The sequence below is a fragment of the Cloeon dipterum genome, chromosome 4 (assembly GCF_949628265.1).
Source record: "Cloeon dipterum chromosome 4, ieCloDipt1.1, whole genome shotgun sequence".
NCBI classification, from domain to species: domain Eukaryota; kingdom Metazoa; phylum Arthropoda; class Insecta; order Ephemeroptera; family Baetidae; genus Cloeon; species Cloeon dipterum.
Window position 1 is genome coordinate 11,372,140 of NC_088789.1, and position 25,297 is coordinate 11,397,436.

At 38.9% G+C, this 25,297-nt stretch overlaps 2 protein-coding genes across 13 annotated transcripts in view; one reads left to right on the forward strand and one right to left on the reverse strand.

The window, feature by feature from the left end:
* Positions 1-14,369, forward strand: part of LOC135941764 (protein kinase C, brain isozyme-like) — a 28,631-nt gene extending 14,262 nt beyond the window's left edge. For 3 of the 11 annotated variants that reach the window (XM_065487472.1, XM_065487470.1, XM_065487481.1), the window contains 11 exons: positions 6,973-7,101; positions 7,594-7,747; positions 7,808-8,036; positions 8,488-8,514; positions 8,909-9,049; positions 9,109-9,282; positions 9,339-9,430; positions 9,486-9,687; positions 9,751-9,939; positions 9,993-10,133; positions 10,718-14,369. In XM_065487472.1, coding sequence (XP_065343544.1) covers positions 6,973-7,101; positions 7,594-7,747; positions 7,808-8,036; positions 8,488-8,514; positions 8,909-9,049; positions 9,109-9,282; positions 9,339-9,430; positions 9,486-9,687; positions 9,751-9,939; positions 9,993-10,133; positions 10,718-10,870 — 1,631 coding nt within the window. In that variant the 3' untranslated portion in view covers positions 10,871-14,369. Of the gene's footprint in view, positions 1-6,972; positions 7,102-7,593; positions 7,748-7,807; positions 8,037-8,298; positions 8,314-8,487; positions 8,515-8,908; positions 9,050-9,108; positions 9,283-9,338; positions 9,431-9,485; positions 9,688-9,750; positions 9,940-9,992; positions 10,134-10,717 lie in introns of all 11 variants that reach the window. The other 8 variants (XM_065487480.1, XM_065487477.1, XM_065487474.1 and 5 more) reach the window with 7 other exon arrangements.
* A 279-nt stretch (positions 14,370-14,648) lies between these two features.
* On the reverse strand, positions 14,649-23,655 carry LOC135941766 (putative inorganic phosphate cotransporter). 2 transcript variants are annotated; one of them, XM_065487482.1, is made up of 13 exons: positions 23,450-23,655; positions 20,334-20,443; positions 19,798-19,878; positions 17,949-18,091; positions 17,406-17,633; positions 17,063-17,150; positions 16,296-16,522; positions 15,921-16,070; positions 15,718-15,850; positions 15,533-15,654; positions 15,230-15,349; positions 15,028-15,175; positions 14,649-14,970 (listed from the first exon to the last, which is right to left on the reverse strand). In XM_065487482.1, exons 1-13 carry the CDS (start codon positions 23,638-23,640, stop codon positions 14,921-14,923), a joined length of 1,791 nt encoding a protein of 596 aa, XP_065343554.1. In that variant the 5' UTR covers positions 23,641-23,655; the 3' UTR covers positions 14,649-14,920. The 2 variants fall into 2 exon arrangements, with proteins under 2 accessions (XP_065343554.1, XP_065343555.1); XM_065487483.1 differs by lacking the exon at positions 19,798-19,878.
* Positions 23,656-25,297: the final 1,642 nt, after the last annotated feature.

Consider the following 25,297-nt stretch of genomic DNA (forward strand, 5'->3'; position numbering starts at 1 on the left):
GGTGTTTGAAAGCACTTTTAACTCTCCAACAGCAGCAGAGCCTCGCCTTTTACGCTCGCTTAAATGAGACTAATGCTCAAATTCGGTTGCGTGTGTGACAAGAGAGACCCGCTGCCTTGCATTTACATTCTAAATTATTAATTGAGGCAAAGGCAAATATTAACGCGACATTCTCTAGATCTAGACCCTTGCACGAGCGCTCAAAAGTGGAGCTCAAGAGATCAGGCTGCGAGGTTCAAAGGATTTGCTTAATTGAAGCTTTAAATTCAAGCTACATTTTGCTCCAAAGAATGAAAATTCGAAAAAAATTATTAATATATCGTCCTGCGGTAGCGAAAAAATTGCGCAACATTCAACAACCAAACGCGAATTTCCTTTTTGCAAGAAAAGAGCAACAATAAATTGAACGATGAAAATTTGGGTATTTGTTGAACGATGTGCAAATTTAGCTCGACCAGGATGATACGATAACTTTGAGAAAAATCTATTTTGATCACTCACACATAGAGCTCAGAAACGAATTTTATTAAAGAACTATAGGCCTTGAATTTGATGACACCATCATATCTCCTTTATTAAATTCATAACTTAAAAACGAGAGAGGCAGTTACATCTAATTTTATACAAATTTTTCGATATAATCATTGCGTGCTTTTCAAGGACCCAACTCTCTCTTGAATCTACTTGGCACTAGCCGTTTTGCACTTCTCCAGCATGCGTGTTTTGGATTAACATTATGAATGTCTAGCGCTTCAATCAAAGCGCGAAGGCAAAGAGGCCCTTCGGCGGGCCGGGCTCCAATTGTGGCCTGAACGCTTGTTCTATCCGCTCTCGCTCTCCCGTTGGCGTGGGACTCGATGTTTAAGCAATTAATTGGCTCTTATGGGTCGAAAAACAGATTGAAAAAAGTACAATAAAAGCCGTACATAAAATATAATTGGTCTCACGGTGTTTACACAGGACTGATTTCAATGCCATCGAAATCTTATAAATAAAATTTTAACCCTCGGAAAAAACATATTCTGCTGGCTCTATTTTAGCAATTTCCAAATTCAGAATTAAAAATTTCATCCCAGCTTTACATTCTGATCGAGCTGAACAATCGCACCTATCTCCCCGCACTTTTGCGGCGTACCAATCTCTTCCTGCGAGATATCCAAACCAATAATTATTGTTCAATTTCATTCCCCAGTTTCCTGTTTGCGCTTGTAACTGCTTACTGGCAGGAAACGTGTGCACAAAATGGTTAAGAAAGAGCCGCGGCTCAAATTTCCCCTTTGAAACAATATTCGCGATCGCTCTTGTTACACAGCCCACGCAGCCATAAACACATAATTAGCGTCGTCCTCAAAGTACGAAAAGAAGGCGGTTGCCCTGTTTTTTCCTCTCTCTGTGTTTACTCTCGCAAGTTGATTTGGTTGGCTGCTTGTTTAGAATGCGAACGCGAGAGAGAAAGAGAGATGCTGCCTCTCTCTCTCTCTCTCTCTCTCTCTCTCTCTCTCTCTCTCTCTCTCTCTCTCTCTCTCTCTCTCTCTCTCTCTCTCTCTCTCTCTCTCTCTCATCTCTCTTTCTGTGTATTTATGGGACTGTGCGCTAATCAATACTGAATGTATGCAGCACTTGGTTTCGCCAGCAAAGCCAGGGAGAACCGACCGTTCTCTCTCTCGCGCTCGCTCGCTCGCTGCGACTACCCCTGATTGCCAACTTGCTGGTCAGTCCTAAAATTTTCGTGCTTTTTGGGGACAAATTTGAGAAAGAGCGGACCTTCTGGTTGTTGCGTGGCCAACTGGTATTGATTGCTTCAGTTAATTGGCCTGGGCCGTAATGGAATCAAAAAGTCGATTATTGCATCTGGGTAGGTCGTAGGGACGCACAGTCTGGCGAGCGCGGGTTGCCTATGCTGCGCGACGTAAAAGCAGGCTGCCCCAGCATCAGGTGTGTTTGCGTCATCAGCCGCTCTGCTGGACCAAATCCACCACCAACGCGCGCGACCATGACCCTCAATCTCGGGATCCGCGGCCCAGGTTTCTCGCGGGCAAAATTGGGTCGCAGCCGCCTTGTTTAAATGTTATTTCTCTCTCCCGCTCCAAATTTGTTGCTATTGATTTTATCGTTTGACTTAAATAGCTCAGTCTCTATCTCGCTCCCTTCACGGTTTCCAGGAAAACTTTCACGAGGAAAGTACACGTTGGAATAATAATAGCGCTCATAGGGTTCAGGGAAAATAATCAATCACGTCCCTGCAATACGTATACACATTTAACGCGGTGTTCATTTATTAAATTAAAATAAATACTGCAGTGTGTAACTTGATCAAAAACCAAGACTGCCTTTGTAACGAATTGAATCAAATCGTTGCAATCGCAATAATCTGGCAAATAATTGATTTCATGCTTTATTAATAAAATAAATCTTCTTTGATCCCTTGTTTTTCGGGGACGCAACGTCCACTGAAGCTTTTCCCTGTTCTTTTTGTGAGTGGGTGTTTGCCGAGGAAAGCAGCAAGTAGAGTTTTGTTCACTCGATGGAAGCGACACAATATTACATTTCACCGTCCTAATAACGTGGAGGCGGCGCCTATTAATAGTGGCCACAGACTGAATAAGCCGCAACTAATGAAAGGGAAGATCACTTTCCGCCGCCAATTATCTTTGCAAACAACCCCGTCTTGCCGAAAGATAAATCTGGCTTGGAAAACTTGGCCACTGTAAATCAGTCGAGAGCTGCGTAAAATGACATCTCTCCGGGCAACACAGAAGACCATTTGACCTTCTCCCAAAGAGGTTATCCGAGTGAAAAAAGAAGCGCAAACTGCATGTCTGGAAAGATTGTGTGAACATGCTCTCCAGTTGGCCACTGGTGCTGCCTTAAAGCCTTAAAACATAATAAAAAAAATACGTGGTTGGTGTGCAGAGAAGGTTTTTGGTCCGTCTTCTTCGATAGTGGTGAAGAAAAAATGATATTCGTCGAGCGTCTCAAAACTTTTTGGTTTATCCCTCTCGTTTTTTAGTTAACTCTTAACTTTTAAAAAATTTTAGATCTCTATATCCAGCAAATATAATTTTTGAAATTTAGATTTGTTTGGAGTTTTAACTGATGCACCTCAGAGTTTAAAAGACCAAACAACGTTGAAAGGCAATCTTGAGCACGAATTTTCTTGGTTGGAAGAAAAAATTTCTGCTAAAAGTAAAAAATGTTATGGTTGCTAATGTTCCGCCGTGAGGGACACTACCCCTTCACGTGACCGGATTCGACAGAATTCCGGTCACAGTTGCCAAGGGTAAATTTTAAATCCATTCAGTTAGTTTCATGCAGTGAAAGAAAGAAAAAGCAGACTCTCCTTAATTACAAAGAAGGTTGAATAGCGACTCTCTGAAACAATTTCAATTCCAGAATCCGAGTGAGCGCAGGGGGATGCTCCACTTTGCTCACTTCGCCACGGGAGCAGGGATTAAAGTGCAATTTCTTATAAAGGCTTTTCTCTTCGCAGTCTCGCGTGGCAATTTAGAATTTTGTGAAGAAGTCGCTGCTGCCTGCCGTTGCTCACATTAATCAGGCGCCTTCCTCAATCTTTCTCGGGCAAGTGGCGGACGGGCGAGCGGGCGTGTGAGCGAGCGAACGAACGAACGAACGGCAGGGCGCGTCGAAATTTCGTCATGCTTATTTGGAAGGTCGGACGGGAACGAGTGCGGCCTGCGAACAAGGCAGGGTGCTGACAACTGGTCGTCCGCAAATTGGACAATATTAGACGGCATAATATCAACAGCACATTACTCAGTTACAGTGGCGAATACACATCATTAAGCCGGGAGCCGCCGCCTGTGAGTGTGTGTGCTGAAAGCGAGCGAGGCAGGTTTATTGATCTCACTCAGCATCCATCCGACCCCGTCCCGTGTTGGAGTGCATTTGGTGATCTTGAACCCAGCCACGGCACGGAGCCACCTGCCTGCCCGGCCGCGCTCTCCATTTGCGTGATTCACTTTGATTGATGGCTCCAACGCAAACCGGATTAATTGCCTTAAATGATACTCACGTGTGGATGTACATAAAAGCGTGATTTATGTCTGCGATAGCGAAATAATTCGACACGCCTAAACGCTTTTTGATTGTTCCCGATAGCACATCAACTGCTTAAGACCGATGTATAAAATTCCTGACACTTTATTTTTTGTCGCTGCTTTGCTTGCATTTTACTCATCGGAACTCGATCCGTCGTCGAGTAATAAATAATGACAAGAAGCTGGCTGGCAGCGGTGTGCTTCGCGTACTTACTTACATATATTTATTTTATACAACATGACATGCAGATAGCGTGCGAGTATCAAATGTGAGCTTTCAGCATTTTGTTACAGTCTGATTTGATTACTTCTTCTTTTACACAATCGCGTACGCTGCTGTCAATTGCGTGTCTTTTTCTCTCTTCCAGCAGAAGTGATTAATCGACGACAGAAGACTCGGTCATTAATAAGGTTCCCGTCAGTACGTTGCATTATTTAGAGACGCGCCAAGTAGCAGCTTCAAGACGAGAAATTGATTTCCGTTTTCACGTACTTTCTCCCTCGCTGACTGACACTGCTTGAAGCTGTCGACTGATTGGTCCAAAATTGTTTGACAATAATTGCTGCATGCGCCGCCTTTTTAAATCTCCGTTTCAATTCATTAAAAGGTGCTGCATGATAATTTCTTCTGTCAACAGCAATGACAGCACTTTTATGTATGGAGAAAACTTTGCAAAAAGTGAGCTCTCTGTAATCGTCGTTCAAGACAGAAGAGATCTCGAGTTTTCCATTAGAATATTAGTAAAATTTTGCAAGAAATAATTGCCTTTTTAATTAAAGACGCATTTTTTTGGGTTGCGATACATACTTTCGTAAAACTGTTGCCTGCATCTATAAGGGAGGCACAAAGCTCAACAATTAAATAGTGATTTATCACAGCGCTTGCACCACGAGCTGCATAAATTTTCAAGACAACCAAGAACCAAGCGTTCTCCTGCGGCGTTATAATGTTACCTATTTCATGCTCATAAATTTGAACTTGTCAGCAAAGAAAAAGCTCCAAACATGAGGATAAAGTAAGCGCTAGCTTATCAACATACTGAGTACATTTTAAACTGAACAATTATAAAATCACACTTTTCCAGCTAAAAATAAATGTTTTTTGGAACTATATAGACACACGCAAAGTGAACAAAGCTGAATTAGAGTTCCTCTCTCCGCTAGGTTACTCGTAACGGGGGCCGATGCTAGTTAAGGATTTACGTTTAACTTCTCATATTGATTTCCATATTTTTCATTCAAGATTTTGATGTGCCAAAGACTTCTTCATTACAAACTCATTTTTGCTACATAATTTTATTTTTTTTGTCTGCACAATTAAATGGTTTGCGTCAGCACCGTGTGACTGACGGGCGAAAACCGTATTCTTATTTTTAAAATCATCTTCCTGCTTTAATGCAATAATACAAACCGCCGAAAATTGTTGGCTCCCAACAAAAAGGGCAGGACCGCGCTCCTGAACCGATTAAGTGTCATATTAATTCAATTTAACGAAGCAATGCATAGGATTGATCATCGTAGGAAGTTGTTCACTCATTTCACTATTGAAATATATACGTAAATTTGCAGTTTGTATAAAAACTTGATTTAATTTCATTTAATTTTTCATATGTAAATATTCAAATAAACTATTTAGCTCTTTAAAACACTTCCGAATTTAAGCTGTGCTGGAGTGAACCAAGAGCATCCGTGAACTCATAGGGGCGCGTAAAAATACCCAGTTAATTAGCTCGTGCGGTGCGAGTTAATTGATTCTCGCTCTATTTGCGTGCAATTACCGGTGATTGCCAGTTAAAACCATTAAAGATTAGCCCCGCAAGATAGGCAGGCTGCCAGGGACACGCTGTCGTGATCAAAAGCGAATTGCAACTGCTCTTTTGCGTTAAGCTTTCTGCGGTTTGCGTTCGGCGAATTCAGTGCAAGCAATCAACCCAGTAACCCATTTCGCGCGAGCGCGCGTCTTATAATAAATTTTAGCAGCACCACACCCTGCCGCCTCGAGATTATGATTATTAGTATTATGCAAAGTGGCGCCCAGCAGCAATTTTTCTCACCTAAGAGCTAACGAGAGTCGGACAATCGCGTCGTAATTGATTATTACGACCAAATACTAATTACATGAAAGCGCCGAAAGGATTTATGGCTTTCTATCATATTAGCTGTCGTAAATATATTTTATCGCTCATCTGACAGGCTTAATAAATTTGAAGAGTTAACAAGTCATCCGAAAATTTTCCATAGTGAAACTTTTTGAAACGCCTGAATAGTTAAATTTAGTTAAGTATTCAATGAATAATCTACTTTGAATTATTTATTTTATATTTTATTTAAAAAAAAAAATGATACAAATCTTTGTAAATTCGTAAATATTTGCTGATCCTCTGTCGTCACCAACTGATGATAGCACGTGGATTTCATTAAGATCGATATAAACCGACTGCCAAATGACGAGTCATGATCCCATTCTTTGCTTGACATTTAATATCATGCGAGCATTGCGCCCAAGGGGCAGGCATTTAAAATGTCACATTAGCACCGGAAAAGTCACATCTTCCGCAAAAAACCACGCTCATTGGCATAATCATGAACTAGCTGCTAGCTTACATTTGAATTTTGAAAAGTTTTAACGAATCAACGTTGTTACAGATCGGCTGAAAATTTGGCGTGGAACTTCTGAGTACTCTGTACAGTTACGGTTCATGCGCACTTTTTGTAAATTCATCTGTAGAGTGGTTGCAGGAGATTTTAATTGGTGCTAGAATTTCATTCATGCCAAAATGGATTTTAAAAGAAAAATATTGGTTCTGGGGTGGACTTGACGCAAGAAGCACTTTAGACACGCAAACTGAAACTTGCTAGATACTTTAAAAAAAAGTTTTTCTTTTCATTGCTCTAATATTTGCAATTTTTGCAGCATGCGACATGAACGTGCACAAGCGGTGCGAGGAAAGCGTGCCAAATTTGTGTGGCTGCGACCACACTGAACGTCGCGGCCGCATTGAGATATCCATCACATGCGCTGGAAACAAGCTCACCTGCGAGAGTAAGTAAAAACCTTTGATTTGCAAATTTGCACCCGCCATGTTCAATATTACACTAGAATATAATATAAAAAATGGGGTGGGCACGTGCAACATGATTTTGAGGTGTTGAACTCGAATCAATGCTGTGCATGTAATTCAATTTTTAAGGAAGCCCGCCAAAGATATTTATTTTCCCAGTGTGGAGATGAAGCCGCACAAGGTGCTCACAGAAATTTGTCCAACATAAGTATTCCACTGCCTTTGCAGTCTCCTCATGCCACACTGAATAAATTATACCCGCCCATGGCTGGATATCGATCACCGGCCTGATCAATAATTAATTGCAACTATTTATGGGTTAAATTGACAGCTGTCGCGGCACACCGAGTTTTCTGATGAAAAATGGCCTGTGGCTTGATTGTAATTAGGTGCACACTGCATTTGATTTACGAGCTTGTCCTATAAAAAAGTCAAGCTGTGCTCTGAGTAAACGTGTTAAATTTTTATTTCAGTTAAGCAGGGAAGGAACCTGATTCCTATGGATCCTAATGGTCTGTCCGATCCGTACGTCAAGCTGAAGCTGATGCCAGACAGCGACAGAATTAAACTTAAAACCAAGACCATCAAGTCGAACCTCAATCCTGTCTGGAACGAAACTCTTATCCTGTAAGAAATCATTTTGTTGTTTGTTTAAGTGGTGATCTAATTGCTCTCAATTTGAATTAGTGATCTGAAGCCAGAGGACAAAGACCGACGACTGCTGGTGGAGGTCTGGGATTGGGACAGAACGTCCAGGAACGACTTCATGGGCTCTTTGTCCTTTGGCATCTCCGAGCTCATCAAGGCGCCCGTGTGTGGCTGGTACAAGCTATTGACCCAGGAAGAGGGGGAATTCTACAACGTACCCGTTCCTGAGGAGGGCACTGACCTCGCAGCCCTGAAGACTCAGATGAAGGTATGGTTTGTTAAGAGTGAAAGACGTTTTTTCATCTCAAACTGTTCTATCCCCGATATCTTTCAAGCCACCATTGATATTTTCAATCTTCTTTACTCAAGCACATAATTTTTTATCCCAATGAATTCTTTCTGTGTGGTCTGTGAAATTTTCGCATTCCTCTTAAAATCGGTTGATGGGTGGAGATTGAGTGTAAATTTTCCACCTGCATAATCATTATTAACACAAATGATTTCATTTTCGGCCCTGCTGTGGGTTTCAGCATGGAGTGAGCCAGGTACTTTGGCATGCTCTTCTTGTTGCTCTATTAAAGGCAGTGAATGAAATGAAAAAGCAATTGATCAAGTGGAAAAAAGAATCCCCCAGACCCCCCATTAATTTAATTATATAAATGAGACTTTATGCCAATTGAAAATTAACGCTTAACTTCCATTATGCTACGCGGCTACAGCCTGGACTATCCGTTCAACAAGTAAAAGTGAAAAAACTTATTTATCAGCATAATTCATAGACAAATAGATTAGATCATTTGAATTCTTTTACAATTAGAAATTCACTGTCCTTGAAAGTTTATGTGCATGCTTAAATGTTTGTCACCCTTAAAAATTTCTTACAACCTTTTTCACACCACGACACCAGTAATTAAAATTGCATGAAAAGGAAAATCTGATCAGGTTTTTCCACCCAAGCACTTGATCATGGAAAAGAAAACAGGGGTGTCCACAAAAATACAACACAAAATAGAATGAGAGTCATAAACTATACCAAGTATTTAAAAATTTAAAATGTTAGACAGAGGAATGAAACAAGATGTTGTGAAATAGAGGGATGTTTCTTTCGAAGCTTCTTTTCTGACAACCTCGTTTTCCCAGAAGTCCTCGATTTCGAGTTTGAGGAAAGTCGTGCCGACCACTGCTGACAAAGAGGTGCCTCACAATATGGGCAAGAAGGACATGATTAGATCAACAGACTTCAATTTCCTCATGGTGCTTGGCAAAGGTAGCTTTGGCAAGGTAATACTTCTGCAAAAAATATCATTACCAAGCGTTGACAAAAACAACCCACATGACAGGTCATGCTAGCCGAACGGAAGGGAACCGATGAACTGTATGCCATTAAGATCTTGAAGAAAGACATCATCATCCAAGACGACGACGTTGAATGTACTATGGTTGAAAAGAGAGTGCTGGCACTTTCCAATAAACCGCCATTCTTGGTGCAACTCCATTCCTGCTTCCAGACCATGGTGATTCATTTGTTGCACACTTAAAAATTATTTTTTGTAATGCTTGCTTTATGAAGGACCGTCTCTATTTTGTCATGGAGTACGTGAATGGTGGAGATCTGATGTTCCAAATCCAACAATGCGGCAAATTTAAGGAACCAGTCGCAGTGTAAGTTTTATTTAACTGTACCATACTTCCTTCAGCTAAAAAATATCTCTAATAGATTCTACTCTGCCGAAATCGCGATTGGATTGTTCTATCTTCACACCCGCGGCATCATCTACAGAGATTTGAAGCTGGACAACGTTCTCCTGGACCAAGACGGTCATATCAAGATTGCCGATTTTGGCATGTGCAAAGAGGGCATCACTGGAGACAAGACCACAAAGACATTCTGCGGCACTCCCGACTACATTGCGCCTGAGGTAAACTTTCAGACAATAAGTGCCACCGCAGAGTAAACTGACTTTGTGCTTGTCTCGCTGCAGATTATCCTGTATCAGCCTTATGGCAAGAGCGTCGACTGGTGGGCATATGGAGTGCTGCTCTATGAAATGCTGGTGGGCCAGCCGCCATTTGACGGTGAAGATGAGGAAGAGCTGTTTGCTGCCATCACCGACCACAATGTCTCCTATCCAAAATCACTAAGCAAGGAAGCCAAGGAATTGTGCAAAGGAGTACGTTTGAAACTTTCAGAGAGATTTTAAAATGCTAAAAGTGTTCCCTATAGTTCCTCACCAAGAACCCAATCAAGCGTCTTGGCTGCAGCTCTAGCGGAGAAGAAGACGTTAGAGGACACGCATTCTTCAGGCGCATCGACTGGGAGAAAATTGAAAATAGAGAAGTTCAACCACCGTTCAAGCCTAAGATCGTAAGATGGAATCTGCTATCAATTTATTATTTTCACATTCAGTGACATTGATGATTCAATTTTATTTGAATGCAGTTAAATATTTAAAAAAATTACTACAGCAGTAAAAAATATATGTGGACTGAACATTGTTCCACTCTGCACTTCAAAAGGACATAAACCGACAATACTTGGCCTAAATCTGACCTCTGAAAACAGTTTGTTAGAGTTACATGATGAGAGCAATCATTATAATTTGCACAGTAACACAGAATTGCAAAATGAATTTAAAGAAAATAAATAATAATGGACTTGTTCTTGCTGGTAAAATTTTGGATGTATTCACCATGACCTGGTTTAGGCAACTTCAAAAATTATGTATATGGGAGTGTATGGTTTATAACTAAAGCTGGAGGACCTAACTGAAATCAGATTGAGATCAATGAAACTGAAATATACTACCGATGATAAAAGTAAAAGATTTTTACGTTAGGAATGTCCTCTATATAATAATATTTGCTTATATTATTCAAAATTAATCATAATGTAAAACAAAATATTATAAGTTGGTAGGATATAGTATTAAAATTTAAAATCTTTCTCAGAAACATCGCAAGGACGTTAGTAACTTTGACAAGCAGTTCACTTCGGAGAAGACAGATCTGACACCTACTGACAAGCTCTTCATGATGAATCTGGACCAGACTGAGTTCATGGGCTTCTCCTTCCTGAACCCTGAGTTTGTCCAGCATATCTAAGAAGTTGCGTAAGAAAAAGCCGCAATAATTTCTTGTACTCCCTTGCCCTACCTCCCCAGCCTGAGTACATAATTAACGATATTCAACAAATTGAAAAATCACATTATAAATTTGCATCACACACTGATTCTACATTCAATATTGAGAAACATGTATACACACATTACACCTGAATTTTTGAGAGGCTAATCTTGCGAAGAGTAAATATTGTAACGGGCCACACTTGATAGGCGCCCTCTTTAGCTAGTTTTAAAAGGAAATTTGAGTGTTCATCAGTCTTCACCTAATTCAATACCGACTATTCAAACAAACTCCATCAATTTCCTCACCAGGAGCAAGCGTAGACAAGAGGATTCTATTAAAGAGGAGAATGCTATAATTTTTACAAACTTCCGACTACTTATGAACGAGACACTTGAGCTGATTTCATCTTCAATATTTGCAAGGTGAAAGAGAAACAGCAGTGACAAAATGTAAGAAAGTTGATTCAAATACCTTGATGTGATTCTGCTCTACTAATAGGCTATACATGAGTGAATTCCGATTGATTATCATGACGAGTAGTTGAAAGGTGGCAATAACGAAATCTATTTACAGAGAGTGGGTTTCAATAACAGAGCAAATTTAGCATTCTAGATGAGAGAAACGATAATTATATTTCACTGCGGGATGAAGTTTCAAGGAACCACTTTTGCCTCTATTCCCCATCCTCTCTCTGATGTTCATATTCAAGAGACTTACCAATTTAGAGGAACTAAACTACTTTTGCTCACTGAAACTTGTTATCATTTTGGGTAGTTTCATACAATTGATTTGCTATTCTGCACCAAGGTAGGCATTCAGATTGCTGAGCAAAGTACATGTTAAACACGAAGAATGCCTCCTTGAGAACGTGAGAGGAAAAAGGACGAGAGGCCAGTAAAATGTAATCAATCTGGCTGTGAATATTATTTCACAAACAAACACACACGTTTTACAAAGGTGTACTAGTTAGAGCATCAGTCTCTTCCCTTTGAGTAGCCCTTGATATTGTTGCACCATTATGGCCTATCATGAGTCTGTGTGAAACTAAAATTCCCAACAATCTCTGGCCCCGTGCCTAAAACGTTGGCCAGGCTGTAAGGTTTTCTAGCTCGTCTGCTTAGAATGATTGATTTAGTGACTGGGCCTATAAATCTTTACCTAAAACTGCAAGTTAGGATATTTTTTGTTTAAAAAACACGCGTTCAGTATTATCTTTTAATTTTAAGTGTTTTATTTAATCCAGAAACTGGTTCTGCACACACTCACACACACACACACACACATTTAATTTACAAGTGACTAGCAGATGTGTTTCCACTGATTGGTATCAATATTGAAAAACGAGTCATGCTTCGAGAACGTCAACGTCCATGTAACCTTGCGAGGAAAATTGCGATTTTGTTAAATCCACCACTAAACGAGTTTTCCGCGCTCGGTTGCGGTTTACAAGGTTTTAACTTGATTGGGTGTTTTTAATGTGCGATTTGAAAATGTTTAAATTATCACCAAGAAAAGAGATGCATGTCCATTTTCCAGTTTTGTAATTCAATTATTACTTATGTATTAATAATCAACATACTGCTAACAAGGCCTGAAATGTGAGGAATGAACTGTTTGCTACTTTCTTATTAAAAAAATCTTGTCGTAGTTAACCTACTATAACTAACTAACTAAATATAATTATTCAAAACACCGATGAAAGAAGGAAATTGCTCGAAAAATTAAAACACTGATTTTTCTCTGTTTATGTGCGCACAGAGGGGCTAAGTTTTAGGGTTGCGACTTTAAATTTGCATTATAAAAAAGCGAGCTGCGTGTTGTATTATTGTAAACAATTTCCATACGTCTTTCAACAATGTGTGTAAAGATCAAGACAATTAATTATATACTCCACACACTCATAGACAACTGCAGTGCTACGAACACAAAAGTTATATCACTCACATGACACACACACACACTCACACTGACAATTTCAATTGCCAAATTTCTCACTACTTGTAGTAATTAGAGAAATTGATGTAAGTAATGTCATTTGTCACAGTCAGTAATGAACCGAATATTAAGCAATATTTCAATGTTTTCCCGGTTTTTCTAGTTCAATCACCTATTCATTTAGTTCAATTTTCATAAGCCTATCAAGAGCTTTTTGATAAATTTTCCTTTCGAGTGGTGAATTCACAATGAAAAAGGGAACAAATCTATCTTATGATGCTGATTGTGTTTTTCAAATTAGAGTTTTTTTCCCTATCTTAAATACGCGAACTATGATTTTACTCCTTCTCTTCGTAAGTCATTCGATACTCTAATTTGGAAATAGAAATATGCGTTGCAGCATATTATGAAATGTGGGATCCCTTGAGAAAATTGATCAGCAAAAAATGCATTTCAGATTTGCATTTAGGTCAAAGTTGAAAGCAAAGATTTCCTCATGCTGGTCTTCGTAAACCCTTTTTGTGGCGCTTTGTTTGTCGATAATTATATCAAATTATTTCCATAGATGGGTTGGATTATAGCGAGTACAAAATTCGATTCCAACCCGAGTTTAGATGCAGGACTGGTGCAAATACAGGTGCAAAATGCGAGAGAAGGACCTTCAGTATAATATATTGTTAAGTCACAGTAAAAGAATACTCGGAAATTATTATAATTGTTGATGTTTTAGTAAAAGGAAAAAATTCTCCACTAATATAAAGTAATTATTAATGAAATAAGGATATACTATTACTGACGTTGATAATGAATGAAAGAAAAAATTAACAACAACTCTCTTCAAAGGCCTAAAGTCTGTCAAATAATTTTTCTACGTCATAAACTTGTTAGTTTTTGAGCCTGAATGTCTTGTCAAGCCCTTTTAACCCTCGACGTCTTCCCTGAGTTCAAGTATCCCTTGCCCGTCTTCCAGACATTCAAATTTCTTTGAACGCAAGTGATTTCTGTCATCCTAGTTTTGTGCCATTCTTCATGCCACTCCTTACCAAGCTTTGCCCAAAACCATTTTCGCTAATGATCCAGATGCATGTTGTTTGCTTATCAAAAAGAAGATCTAATCGATTTTTGATGAGGGAAAAAACATTTTCGTTCAAGATATCCTGCTAGTCTAAGTGTTAATATGATGAGATACAGAAAATATTTAATAAACTTTAAGTGGTCCATTTCGCAAGTTATATATACACACACATGGATACATACTAATGTTATCGATTTTTGGTTAACAGGAAAACAGACACTGCGACATTCCAACTTTATTATAATGTTATTAGCTCTTATACACGACTAATATACTTTTAATTCCGCTCTATTGTTCATGTGCTGGTACAGTAATGATGCGCTTGAGAATCATGTTTTACGAAGAAATATGTAAGAGAGCTTCTCACAATTTTTAATCTGATTGTCAGACACTTTGAGACTTCCAGTGTTTTAATCTCGCATTATTGATTATTCCTCAAAATAAAAAATTATTTACTTATCTCTATGTGACTGTTGCTAAGTGTTTTAAAAATTTTACAAGATTATGGTATTTTATTAGGCTGGACGCAAAAGTGAATATAGCTGCCAGTTTTATTAATCTCACAATTGTTTTGAACCTAAATTGCTTATTTGAGTATCCAAAGAGCCTGTTTTGCTTTATTCCATTCCAGAGCTTACACAGATTATTTGGAATACCACGAAAGTTTCAAACGGTTATGTTTTTTTTGCCGGATTCTTGCTTTGGTTGCGTGAAACTTGTGAATCTTTTCTCAATAAATTTAGCTATTTTGTAAAATAAAATGAGTTTTATTTATAACTTTTTAGTACTCTAGGTTTAATTACCATACAAAAGTTATATCGAATTCTCATATTATTCGACATTTTTGACTAAATAATAAGAAGTTGATTTATAAATTTACAAGGAATCATAAATTTTTGAACATGTAGGCAGCACTATTCCCTCCATTTCTTCCATCAGAGAGTGCTTGTCCCAGGAGAAAGCAAGCGTTTTGCTCATTCAAACTCTCAGTCTTTTCTAGAGTGCTATTTGACAGATTATAATTTTTCTGCCGGCTGTGGCGACGAGGATCGATCGCTGCTTGAATCTGCAAAGGAGGAAAATGGATCATTTGAAATCAATTTACCACTTGGGAAACGCTTACCTTGGACAGAGGAAGCCTTGGTTCTCTTGTAGTCGGGACTATTCCACGGCTGAGTTTCTCCACTGCCGAAGATGACAAAAACGGTGTTGGCGACAACGTAGATCGCGGCTGAAATGAGCCACACGGTGCGCCATTGCTCACCGGAGTGCTGTGGAAAAGCTCATTATCACGCGTTCTGCTCTTTTTGTTCCCGTTTCACTACCTTGTCGGTGACGATGAAGCCGACCACGAGGGGACCTAGAATGCTCATGATATTTCCCAGGCAATTTGTGATGCCCATCATTGTGCTGGCAAAGTTCGGAGACAAATCGATATGGTTCACCTTGAATGAAAAAATGCATTAAGGGATGATTGCTATTCCGTTTAAAGATTTTATTTAATTTTCTCCCAAAATTGAGATATTAATTCATATTTAATATTTTTTTACTGGTTCTAGCTATTTATTTAATTTTGTTCCTTACTGGAATAAATTACATATTACATTACACGCCGGAAACAGTCTCACCTGATATCCAACCATTGTGCCAGCGTTAAGCGCAACTGCCACGACTAAAACGCTGACCGCGGCAGTTTGGGAGGCACTCATGAAGCCCAAAATAATCAGCATTACAGCACCACCATAATGAGCTGCAATAAAAATGGTTATTTGTTGTTTCCTCGTCGAATAGGAAGCCGTTTTGCCGCACTCACCGATGCTGTTTCCGATTTTTCTCGAGGTGCCGATACTGTAGCAATTTTTCTTGAGAAAATGGTCCGACACCCAGCTTATAATGAGTCCAAAGATCCACAGACCCAAGTAGGGCAGGGCGGACAGCAGACCGTTCTAGTCGATGCGAAAAATTATGAAGTGGCTCTTCAGAAAGGAAAAGTCGATCGTGTCGTGAGCACATTACCTGTTTAAGGTCAAATCCGAGCACGCCATCCATATAGGAGGGAATCTCAGTCAGCAGGGTCCAGAAGCCCCAGTTTTGACCGCAGTGCACGATGATTAAAGCCCACATAGGAACTGACGTCAGTATCGCCTTCCATGGCGTTCGCAATCGCTAAAGCAAAAATTAGTGTTCAAAATTTATTTTAACAGTAGCCCTATTTAGTCTTCAATGAATGACCGTATTTAATCAATTGAATTCGTATTATCATTTTTTTTTCTTGAACCGCTTTAACCAATGAAATCTTGTTACACATTAACAAATTGATTAATTAATTTGCCTCTCATTTCCTATTCTGAATTGCTGCCTTCTTTTTTACCTCCATAATTATAATATTACCTGCGTGTTGTCAGCAACGGTATTGATTCCAATGCTTGTTTCGATGTACTCCCGCTCGTCCCGCGAGGCCAATTTGTGCACCGCGGGGGAGTCGGCGGCCAGAAGGATAAACAGGACGGACGTGAAGAGGCCGATGGCGCCAGTGGCGTAAAAAACCCACGGCCAACCGGCCGAGGCGGCGATTAAGCCCGAGCAAGACAGGGCCACCACGTTACCAAAGGGCTGACCTTTTCAGGCAACAAATATTGAAAAATATTGTAATAGAGACTTTCTCAGTTTAATACATTCACATCAGATTGAAAGAAAAAAATACGAAATACGGGGAAGAAACTCCTAGTTCTATCAGTGATGTTGATCATGATTTAATCTTGAAATAATTTAGTATTTACGCTTCACTTGGGGCTTTCCATTTACAAATAATTCCATTACTATTGGGAGTGAAGGAGTTAAACCGCACCACTCAATGAAGGCGGATTTACCTTTATCGCACCATTATGCTTTCAAAGTTGCGTTTACGATGGACATAATTGTTGCCTCACATCGCAATGCAAAGCAGAACGTGTGTGAACGATCTGTGGTGTAATTATAGAAGTTCAATAAAAACGCAATATTGTGCATGCACTGTGAGAGCTGCAGCTTAGGTGCATATAATTGAGCCCCATAGCAAATAATACATCACTCTCCACACACGCGCGCGCGGCGCTAAATTGAAGTTAGCAACTATTGCATCATATTATTGGCGTTAATAAGCGTCATTATCGTTATACCTGTGTATGCGTAGACAGACATTCTTCCTCTCTCACCGGGCGGTGACCATTTGGCCAACAGGGCGTGACAGCACGGAAGTAGGGAGCCCTGTCCGACAACTCTGTTAATAATTCAACTCTTTGCATGGTCTAAATAACGAAAAGATTGTGATCTTGATTTCTTCGCTTTTACTTTTATGCTAGCATCAAGCGTGAATGACTTAATTTAAATAAAACCTGTTGTTGTAACTTCACAACAACTGTCAATCAATGTTAAGTTATAGTTTTGTTCCAAAGAAAAAAAATCGTTAAATTAATATTATGTTGAGATTTCTTTAAATTAAAACTGTACAAATTTTATCACCTGGGCAAGTCCCAATATGACTCTGGCTACGCAGGCAGTCTCCCAGCCCAAGTCAGCGGCCGTCGGGAACAGCAGAGTGGCCGCTGTGGCAACCAGCATCATGCAGAAGAGCAGTTTCGTAGCGCTGTACCTGGCGGCCACATACCCCGAGGGAACTTGGGTTACTATGTAACCCCAGAAAAAGGAACTTAGGATTGTGCCGCGAATAGATTCATCCCAATCGTAGTGCTAAAAAAACAAAATTTCACATTTTAAATTCTGAAATTTAAATTATTGTTTTTTGTGTAATTTTTTGTATTTTTACTCTATTATTTTCAAGTAATTTGATGGATAAAATGTCAAATATTCTTCTAGTATTGTAATGAAAACCTTCAATGCTGTAAAGATTAAGAAGCAGGTGCTATATATGCAAGGCAATTTTTTATCTGAGAAAATTAAATTTAAATAAAACAGATTATACATTCTCAGATATAATGGGTGTTTCATCATTAATACATATTAATTAATATAATAATTTTGAAAATGTCAAATGAGGTGGCTCACAGGAACGTCTTCAGGCCCGTCTGTGCTGGTCATGGCCACGATGGCCACCGACAAATTGACACGCATCATGTAGCTGATGGCGTTCGCCAAAAAGCAGCAGAATACAACTAGGTAGCGTATCTTCAGCCACGGGCCGCCGAGCTCTAAAATCAACGTGAATCAACGTCAGCAACCTCAACTAATATAGCTGAATTAGTTAAAAAGCAACAAGCGGTGTTTATGAATCCATTAAATCGACCATTAAGGGGATTCTTCAAGTCGGTCATTAATAATTAAAAGGTGCGGGAAAGCAGTCATTCTGCGAGGTGACCCCCATTTTCTGTTTTGTCAGAGCAATTAATTTGCAGTAGCGAATGCGTTTAAGTGTGGCTGGCGGTAAATCATCTTGCCGCGCGGCAACACTATCAAAAGCGTGTTTGCTCAAATCACGCAGAGATGAGGATCAGAGAGAGGTACAACGGATTATAGCGCCGCTTGTTTGCCTGGCTTTTATTATGAGCTCTGCAGAACAGCAAACTTGGCTTACACACGACATGGTGATTAATTAAATTCAAATAATAATCTTCGGCACGCTTATCAGCGTCAATCAATATTAAATTAATTATCTCGAGGAGATCTCTCTTTGTTTTTCTGGGCTAAGCTTACAGCTATTGGGTTTATGAGCATGCAAATAAGATTACGCTGCGGGGGGTCGCTTATTTGTTTTTCAGATTTCAGATCTCTGTGAATAATCTTGGCACTAAAAATATTAAACCTATAGTCAGCCAACGAAAATTATAGGTTCGACGCAATCAGACCGGTCGTTAAATAATGCAAGGAGAAAGAGACGCAAAGGCAGTTTGATCCTTGTTAAAAATCAACTGTACTCCAGGGCCATTGTGCCACGAGAAATCAGATTGGCACTAAATGCTTCATTGTCACATTTCAAGTTGAATTATCTTCCATATTGGGCTTTAGAAAATACATGCAGTTGTAGCGAGGAAATATGCTAACAAATACTCCTAGGAATTCTTCTAACTGTCTTGTATATACAAATATCATGTCGTCACATTGTTAAATAATTGTTTCATCATTAGCAAATACACAATTTAGCATAAAATAATTATTACAAAATTTAATAAATTACACACACCCCAATACACGGGCTCTATTGGTTTTCTAGAGGCTCAACTATAATTACTTCACGCATCTTTTGTATTCACGCTTTATTTAATGCTCTTCTTCACTAGCCCCCAAGGGGTTACTCCTTAGTTATAAGTAAAAAATAAAATCTGTATTTAATAGTGTAAAAGGAAAAATTATTAAATGAGAAATATTTTAGAGCTGTACGTATTAATTTGTTAATTAACCACAAAATTTTTTAATGAAAACCTAAATAAAATATTTAAGATGGACCTCGCATCCTGTACAACCAATTAAAGAAGATAATATCTTGGATCGGCAGTGCTGAACTTTTACATGATTTTAAATTTTATTTGCGATCATTAGATTTTCGTTTTAAAATTGCAGTTTCATATTTGATCTAAAACATACAACATGGTGTTTATTACCACCTCCAGGGCGAGTAACAATGAATCACGTTATAAAGTTAAGGAATTAAAATTGTTTAGTCTTGTGCAAGTTATGATATTAAACTCATGCGCGTGTTATTAACTGGAGTGTATTGCGAACAAAGCAATTAAATTCCATCCTTAAAGTTGGACGGAAAAGTGGAATTTCACACTTTGACGCACTTTCCAAGTTTTATCAACCACGTCCTTCCACCATGCAATTAGTTTCATGAAACAACTTTCAACCGTGCGTCGTTTGCACCCATCATGCCACTTTTTATCGCAAATTCCAAAAATACCTCTGTCGAATCGTTCTGAAAGTCTCCGAGCGGTCTGATCAATCCAAGAAAGACGGCCTTGGGGAGTTTCAGTCTGCAAACCTGTTGAAACGCACAATCCAGATCTTGATTGCCTTTATTCGATCGCTCTTTGCATTTAAATGTTAATAGTAAAAATAAAACATGTCGCGAGATAATTCAGTTTCCAGCAACACTCGAGAAAAATCTTCATGAGAGCTGTCAAAAATAAATTTCTCTCCGACTGCATGACTGGACTGTTGCCAAAAGCAATGATTTTTATTATGTGCTCTGGATCATTTACCCACGCTTCTTTAGTCGAACACAATCCGTCGAATTGAAATTTAACAAACACTGGAGCCAAAAACCTTCTCCGGAATTTCATATCGACGAGATACAATCTCTCACAACAACAAAAAGAGCGGCGTCTGTTTTGAACGCGCTTTTTGCAGGGCACCGTGCTCCAATTTATTTTCATTTCGTCTGGCTGCTTACTCATTGTCAGCGCAGCGAAGAGAGATCTGGTATCGCATACATACCCGAGTGACTAGCAGGATGCTGCTGGTCCGCAGGTGTTTCACCCATCGGGAGATGGACATCCGCCCCGGGCGTCACCGACTTGCCGTTCTCCGCCATGTCCATCGCTGCGCTGCAATTTAGGGTCAAATTAACCAAACTGGGACAAACTTTCTTATCTTTCCCCGGCGTATTTCACTCAAAAGAAGAAGCAGCAAAACGAATTGCGTGTGCTTGCACAGATACACACAACATGCAATTAAGGTAAAGCATACTAATGGGCCAACAAGCAGCTAGTGATGATTACTCTGCTCGAGGAAATATTCTCTCCGAGTTTATGCTTTAATTATTATGTATGTTGCTTTCAAAATTATTAGTCAAAAATGCATAACAGTCAAAGTCAAAATAATAAAAAATAACACGTGAGAAAGGGTGACCCTTAAGGCAAACAAGTTGGAGGAATACAGTCGAGGATTGCAAACGTAATAATTATGAGAGCAAACAAAATATCCCCAGATTAATTTGTGCGAGAGCGTAACATTAATTTTTACGTCTTTTGAACAACTAATAATAAATTAGTGGATTTGCATAAAACGCTTGGCTGAAAAGAAACGCTTTAAAAATCACAACTAATAAATGTATGACCAATTAATTATAGTATGCTTTTGTGAATTATAAATTTTCAGAGAGAACACACGTGTCAAGAGATGTACTACAGTGGGTTAGAGAGACTGAAGGTTTCATTATGTTTTTGCCTCTGGCGCTCTGGTTCGTCGGTCTTTGTTAAAATTTATTTATAAAACAAAAAGAAAATTGCCCGGCCAGCTAAATTCACGGATATTTAGAAAAAAGCTGACATGAAAAAAACGACGGTTGTTACCCAGGGCACGTTGCTCTGCCCTATTTTTGTTGGCAAAATTCTTTAAGGTCCAAATTCATGAATACGTCCCCCGTCACTCATCGTGAACGCAGCACCAACGGGCTAAAGCAAAGAAACAGGAACCGTCGTCGTGCACGAGTAATAACTAATTTTTAACAGCGGCCGCGGAATTTTAGCATCGTGCGCGGAGTATTTCTTTGTCAGTCCAAGTGCCACACACAGCTCTGAAGCGTGTGCATAAATTATTGATATTGTTGGACGCATAATAAGTTATTGCCCACGCAGCCGCGAGGCGTGTTGCAAAAACTTTGCTGGGCTTACAGAGCTGCGATTAACGTCTGAAATGCATTTTACTGCTCTTTCTAAACCGTAGATTGCATTTCAATAGCGAGGTTGCGAGAGCAAGAAGCTGCTGCGCTCGATCGTAACGCTATTAAAGCTGCAAGGTCACCACCTAACGATAGGCCGTGCGCGCATTCCAATCAATTTCACACCTTTTGAAACAATGTATGCCCAACCAATGACATAATACGGCTATACAATGTCTGCAGCGAGCTTATGTCCGTGTATTGTTCCAGATGGATATCATTTACATGCGCTCAAGCTTCAATAGAAACTATGTAAACAATGCAAAGCCGAGGACGGAGACAAATCAATTGAAAGCAGTTCATATTCCAATGTTATTTTTTCGCAGATGACACACATGAATTCTAATTGATCGGTCCAAGTTGTTTTGTCGCTAATTAGGATATAATTATCCAGACTTGTATTGAAAAATAACATTTTCATCGATTTTCACAGCATACGTTAGAGTTGTCAACTTTTCTGGACTATTAAGAAAACACTATTTCGCTTCCCAGCTACAATTTCAACCACAATAATAAAATAGTTAATACGGATTTATTAAGATACCTTTGAATAATAGAAAGTAAATTTATAAAAACTCCGATTTTGAGCTTGTTTTTTTTAACTTTTCGGCATCGTAAATAACATTGACTAAAACCGCGCCGAAGAGAAGTTTAGATACTTATCAACAGCAATCATTCAAGTACAGTGATAGTTGATTCCACGAGCCACGGCTGTTTTCAAATAGACCGTGACTAAAAATAGGCAACGCAGTATTTATTTTGCCATTTTAGTTCTATATTTCACCGTAATTAATAAAAATTGGCTCATTTCCAATGATATATATATGGCAATAAATAATCAATTTTAGTAGAGCCAGTTTATAAATTTATTGCGACTTCTTATTAATCTAAATATTATGTACAGTTTTTTTTAAAGAATGAGTATAGAAGCACTGCAAGAAGAATTTTGTCACAATCTATTAGCACATGAATCACTCGATTTACATATCCGGCTTGTGGAGACACTTAAATATCGGTCACACGTTGAAGAAGGAATGCAAACGTAAAAAGCAATAATAAATCAACTCTTTCCTAGAGCAACACTTTTAGTCCACATGGAAAATAATTATTTTGATCGCACCTTAAAAGAAAGTCGAGCCTCGTCCCAAAAAGGATCAAAATGGTTGACCCAGCGAGTGTGTTAAAATATTTACGACAACTTCTCACACTCTGTTTGAGAGCAACGTGCTGGGGTCAGTCCTGACTCATCAATCACTATTCGGTATATCCAGTCCAACTTGAAACCCATGTTTTAATATAGGCGGTCATGTTGACTACAAAACATATTCTCGAAATGCTTACATCATGGCCAAAGGGTATTATATTTCCAAATATTAGTACAATACGGGTCATATTGTTTCGAATTTTAATATAGAGCCGTGATATTAAAGTTAATTGGAAACATGGACGATTAATTTAAGGAAAATGTCAAAATTTTCATAACCAATCGTTATAAATTAGATGACTTGTTTTGATGATAATATATTTTGGAATTAGATCATTGTTGCAATAATCTAGACTTATTACTGATAACAAAGTTGAAAATCTAGATCAGATTAAAACAACAAATGAAAGATTTTCAGATCCTGCACACTCTTTGTGTTGTTATGGAACTAAAATTACTATTTAAAAAAAATCATTTTGCTGTTTTTAGCGATTTAAAAAGGAGTAAGTGCTTTTCCTAGCTCAAGTATTTTTTTAATTACGAGCAAATCTCTTTCCCTGGTAAAATACATTGGTCTAAAAACGCACAATACAATTTAGAAGCTAGTTTTGCGATAACCAAACACATTCAAACAACATAGGTGTGACTTGCAATAATTAAAACACGTTTTGTTCTATTCATACTCACCACGTTTGGCAAACAACAGCGAGAGCGAAAGAGTCGCGAACACTCGCACTACACACACGCAAATCCGCTGCAACGAGTGCAATGCCGTGGGCGATTGCGCAATTCTGCAGCCAGGAGGCACGCACTCGTGTCGGCGATGCGCTCGTCAGGTGGGCTTCGACTAATCCAGCCGAGCTGCGATGTCCGTTCATTCAGCCACGGCTGGCTGCTGGAGTCGTGAGGAGGAGAGGGAGGAAGTCAGGCCAGAAGCAGGAGATCTCGTCCGCGGCGGACCTCGCCGCGCCGCGGCTCATTTGCATTCTTGGCTCTTTTGCGTCTCCGCACGCTGCCCCAGAACCGGCTTTTGTATTCCTCGCGGTAATTGATCTCGTATTCTTGGTCCACCGCACCTGCGTCTCGGGAGACAATGACCTTCGCTAATTTGAGGGAAAGAAGTGTCTAGCAATTATTTTCAAGCTATCGCAACGTCGCACTAGCACGTTATTTTCCGCGACGTCCGCGATTACACAAGGTGCGGTCGTTGTTCAGAAGAAATTCAAGCCTTTGAACATTTATTTATTACCTCATTTTTTGATAACAAAACCAAAAATGATGGAAATACTGAAAACATAATAAATTTTTTTGATTCAATCATATTATTTGAAAAAGAAAAAGAATATCGAATTGCTCAATTAGATCAGCACAGCAAAGCCTATATAATTATATATAAATAAAAGCACAATTTATTAGCTTTTTATTTTGTTTAAAATGGCACTTTAACTAATTGTAGGAGCGCATTTAAAACTGCAGTTTCTATTTCTTAAGCAAAAATCCGATATAAGAGAAACTTTTGATTTTGATATTTTTAAGACTGGAAAAATTTTTTCGGTTTGTAATTCTTGGACAAAAAACTATTTCAACTCGATTTCAATCTTCTTGGAAAAATAAGCCTGTATAATTACTTCAATCGCAGCAAATAATGAAGTTTTCGCGGATCTTTTTGGAACTTAACCATTTTTATTCTGTTTTAACTCTTAAAGATGTTTCCAGATAATTTCTTAATGTTGCAAAATTCATACTACTTAATTGATATGTCCCGATGATGATTGGTTGCTCATTGTCAGAAAAATTAAAAATAGATTATGACCGTTTAAAATTCACCGCCCTGCTGATAGCATATTCAAAGAAGCTTCTTCCAAATGAAACGGAGAATTTTTAAAAAGAGATAAAAGGAGCTGTTGCATTTTTTATACATTCGTACAAGTTCTCAGTTCTCTCGTAAGTGTCGTAATAATAATTAAGATAACTGTCTTATTTGCAAATTAACGAACCAATGTTTAGTTTGAGTTAAAACAGCAATAAAATTTTATTATCTCTCTATACGTACCATCGTCTTAACAAACACTTAAAATTTGACAATAATAAAGATTTTTTGGATTCACGGCTCTTGTTTCACAATCGCAATGCAGTCTATCATTTCCCCGCGATATCAAGCACTTTCCATTGTCTCACACCAGCCGCCTCCAGAATGCTTATCTCCTGGCAAGAAGCGACCAATCTAGGTTATCATTCAAGAGCTATAAAAATAAATCACCAATCTTGCGCTGGATTGATTTTCTACTTCAGTCGCACTGACCAAGGTCTGGGTCACAGTGAAAGTTTAACACCTTGTTAGTAGCCTTTGTAGTAATTCATGAGACTGCGGTGCAACTCAACGTCAAAGGAACGCCATTAGACACCGAGAATGAGTTTTTCTACTCACATATACTACATCAGATCGATCTGCGAATACGTCCATCTAATTTAATTAAGACGTTGGCGGCCCCCAATGACCTAATAGGTTATTGGTTAAGCGCCCGCTTTCGCAAG

Excerpts from the sequence above, each read along its gene's own strand:
- LOC135941766 (XM_065487482.1), bottom strand. The coding sequence starts at position 23,640 with ATGAACGGACATCGCAGCTCGGCTGGATTAGTCGAAGCCCACCTGACG. Across the intron at positions 16,071-16,295 it reads CCGTTGCTGACAACACGCAG|CGATTGCGAACGCCATGGAA; the intron begins GTAATATTATAA and ends TTTTTGCTTTAG. Across the intron at positions 15,350-15,532 it reads GCACAATGGTTGGATATCAG|GTGAACCATATCGATTTGTC; the intron begins GTGAGACTGTTT and ends TTTTCATTCAAG.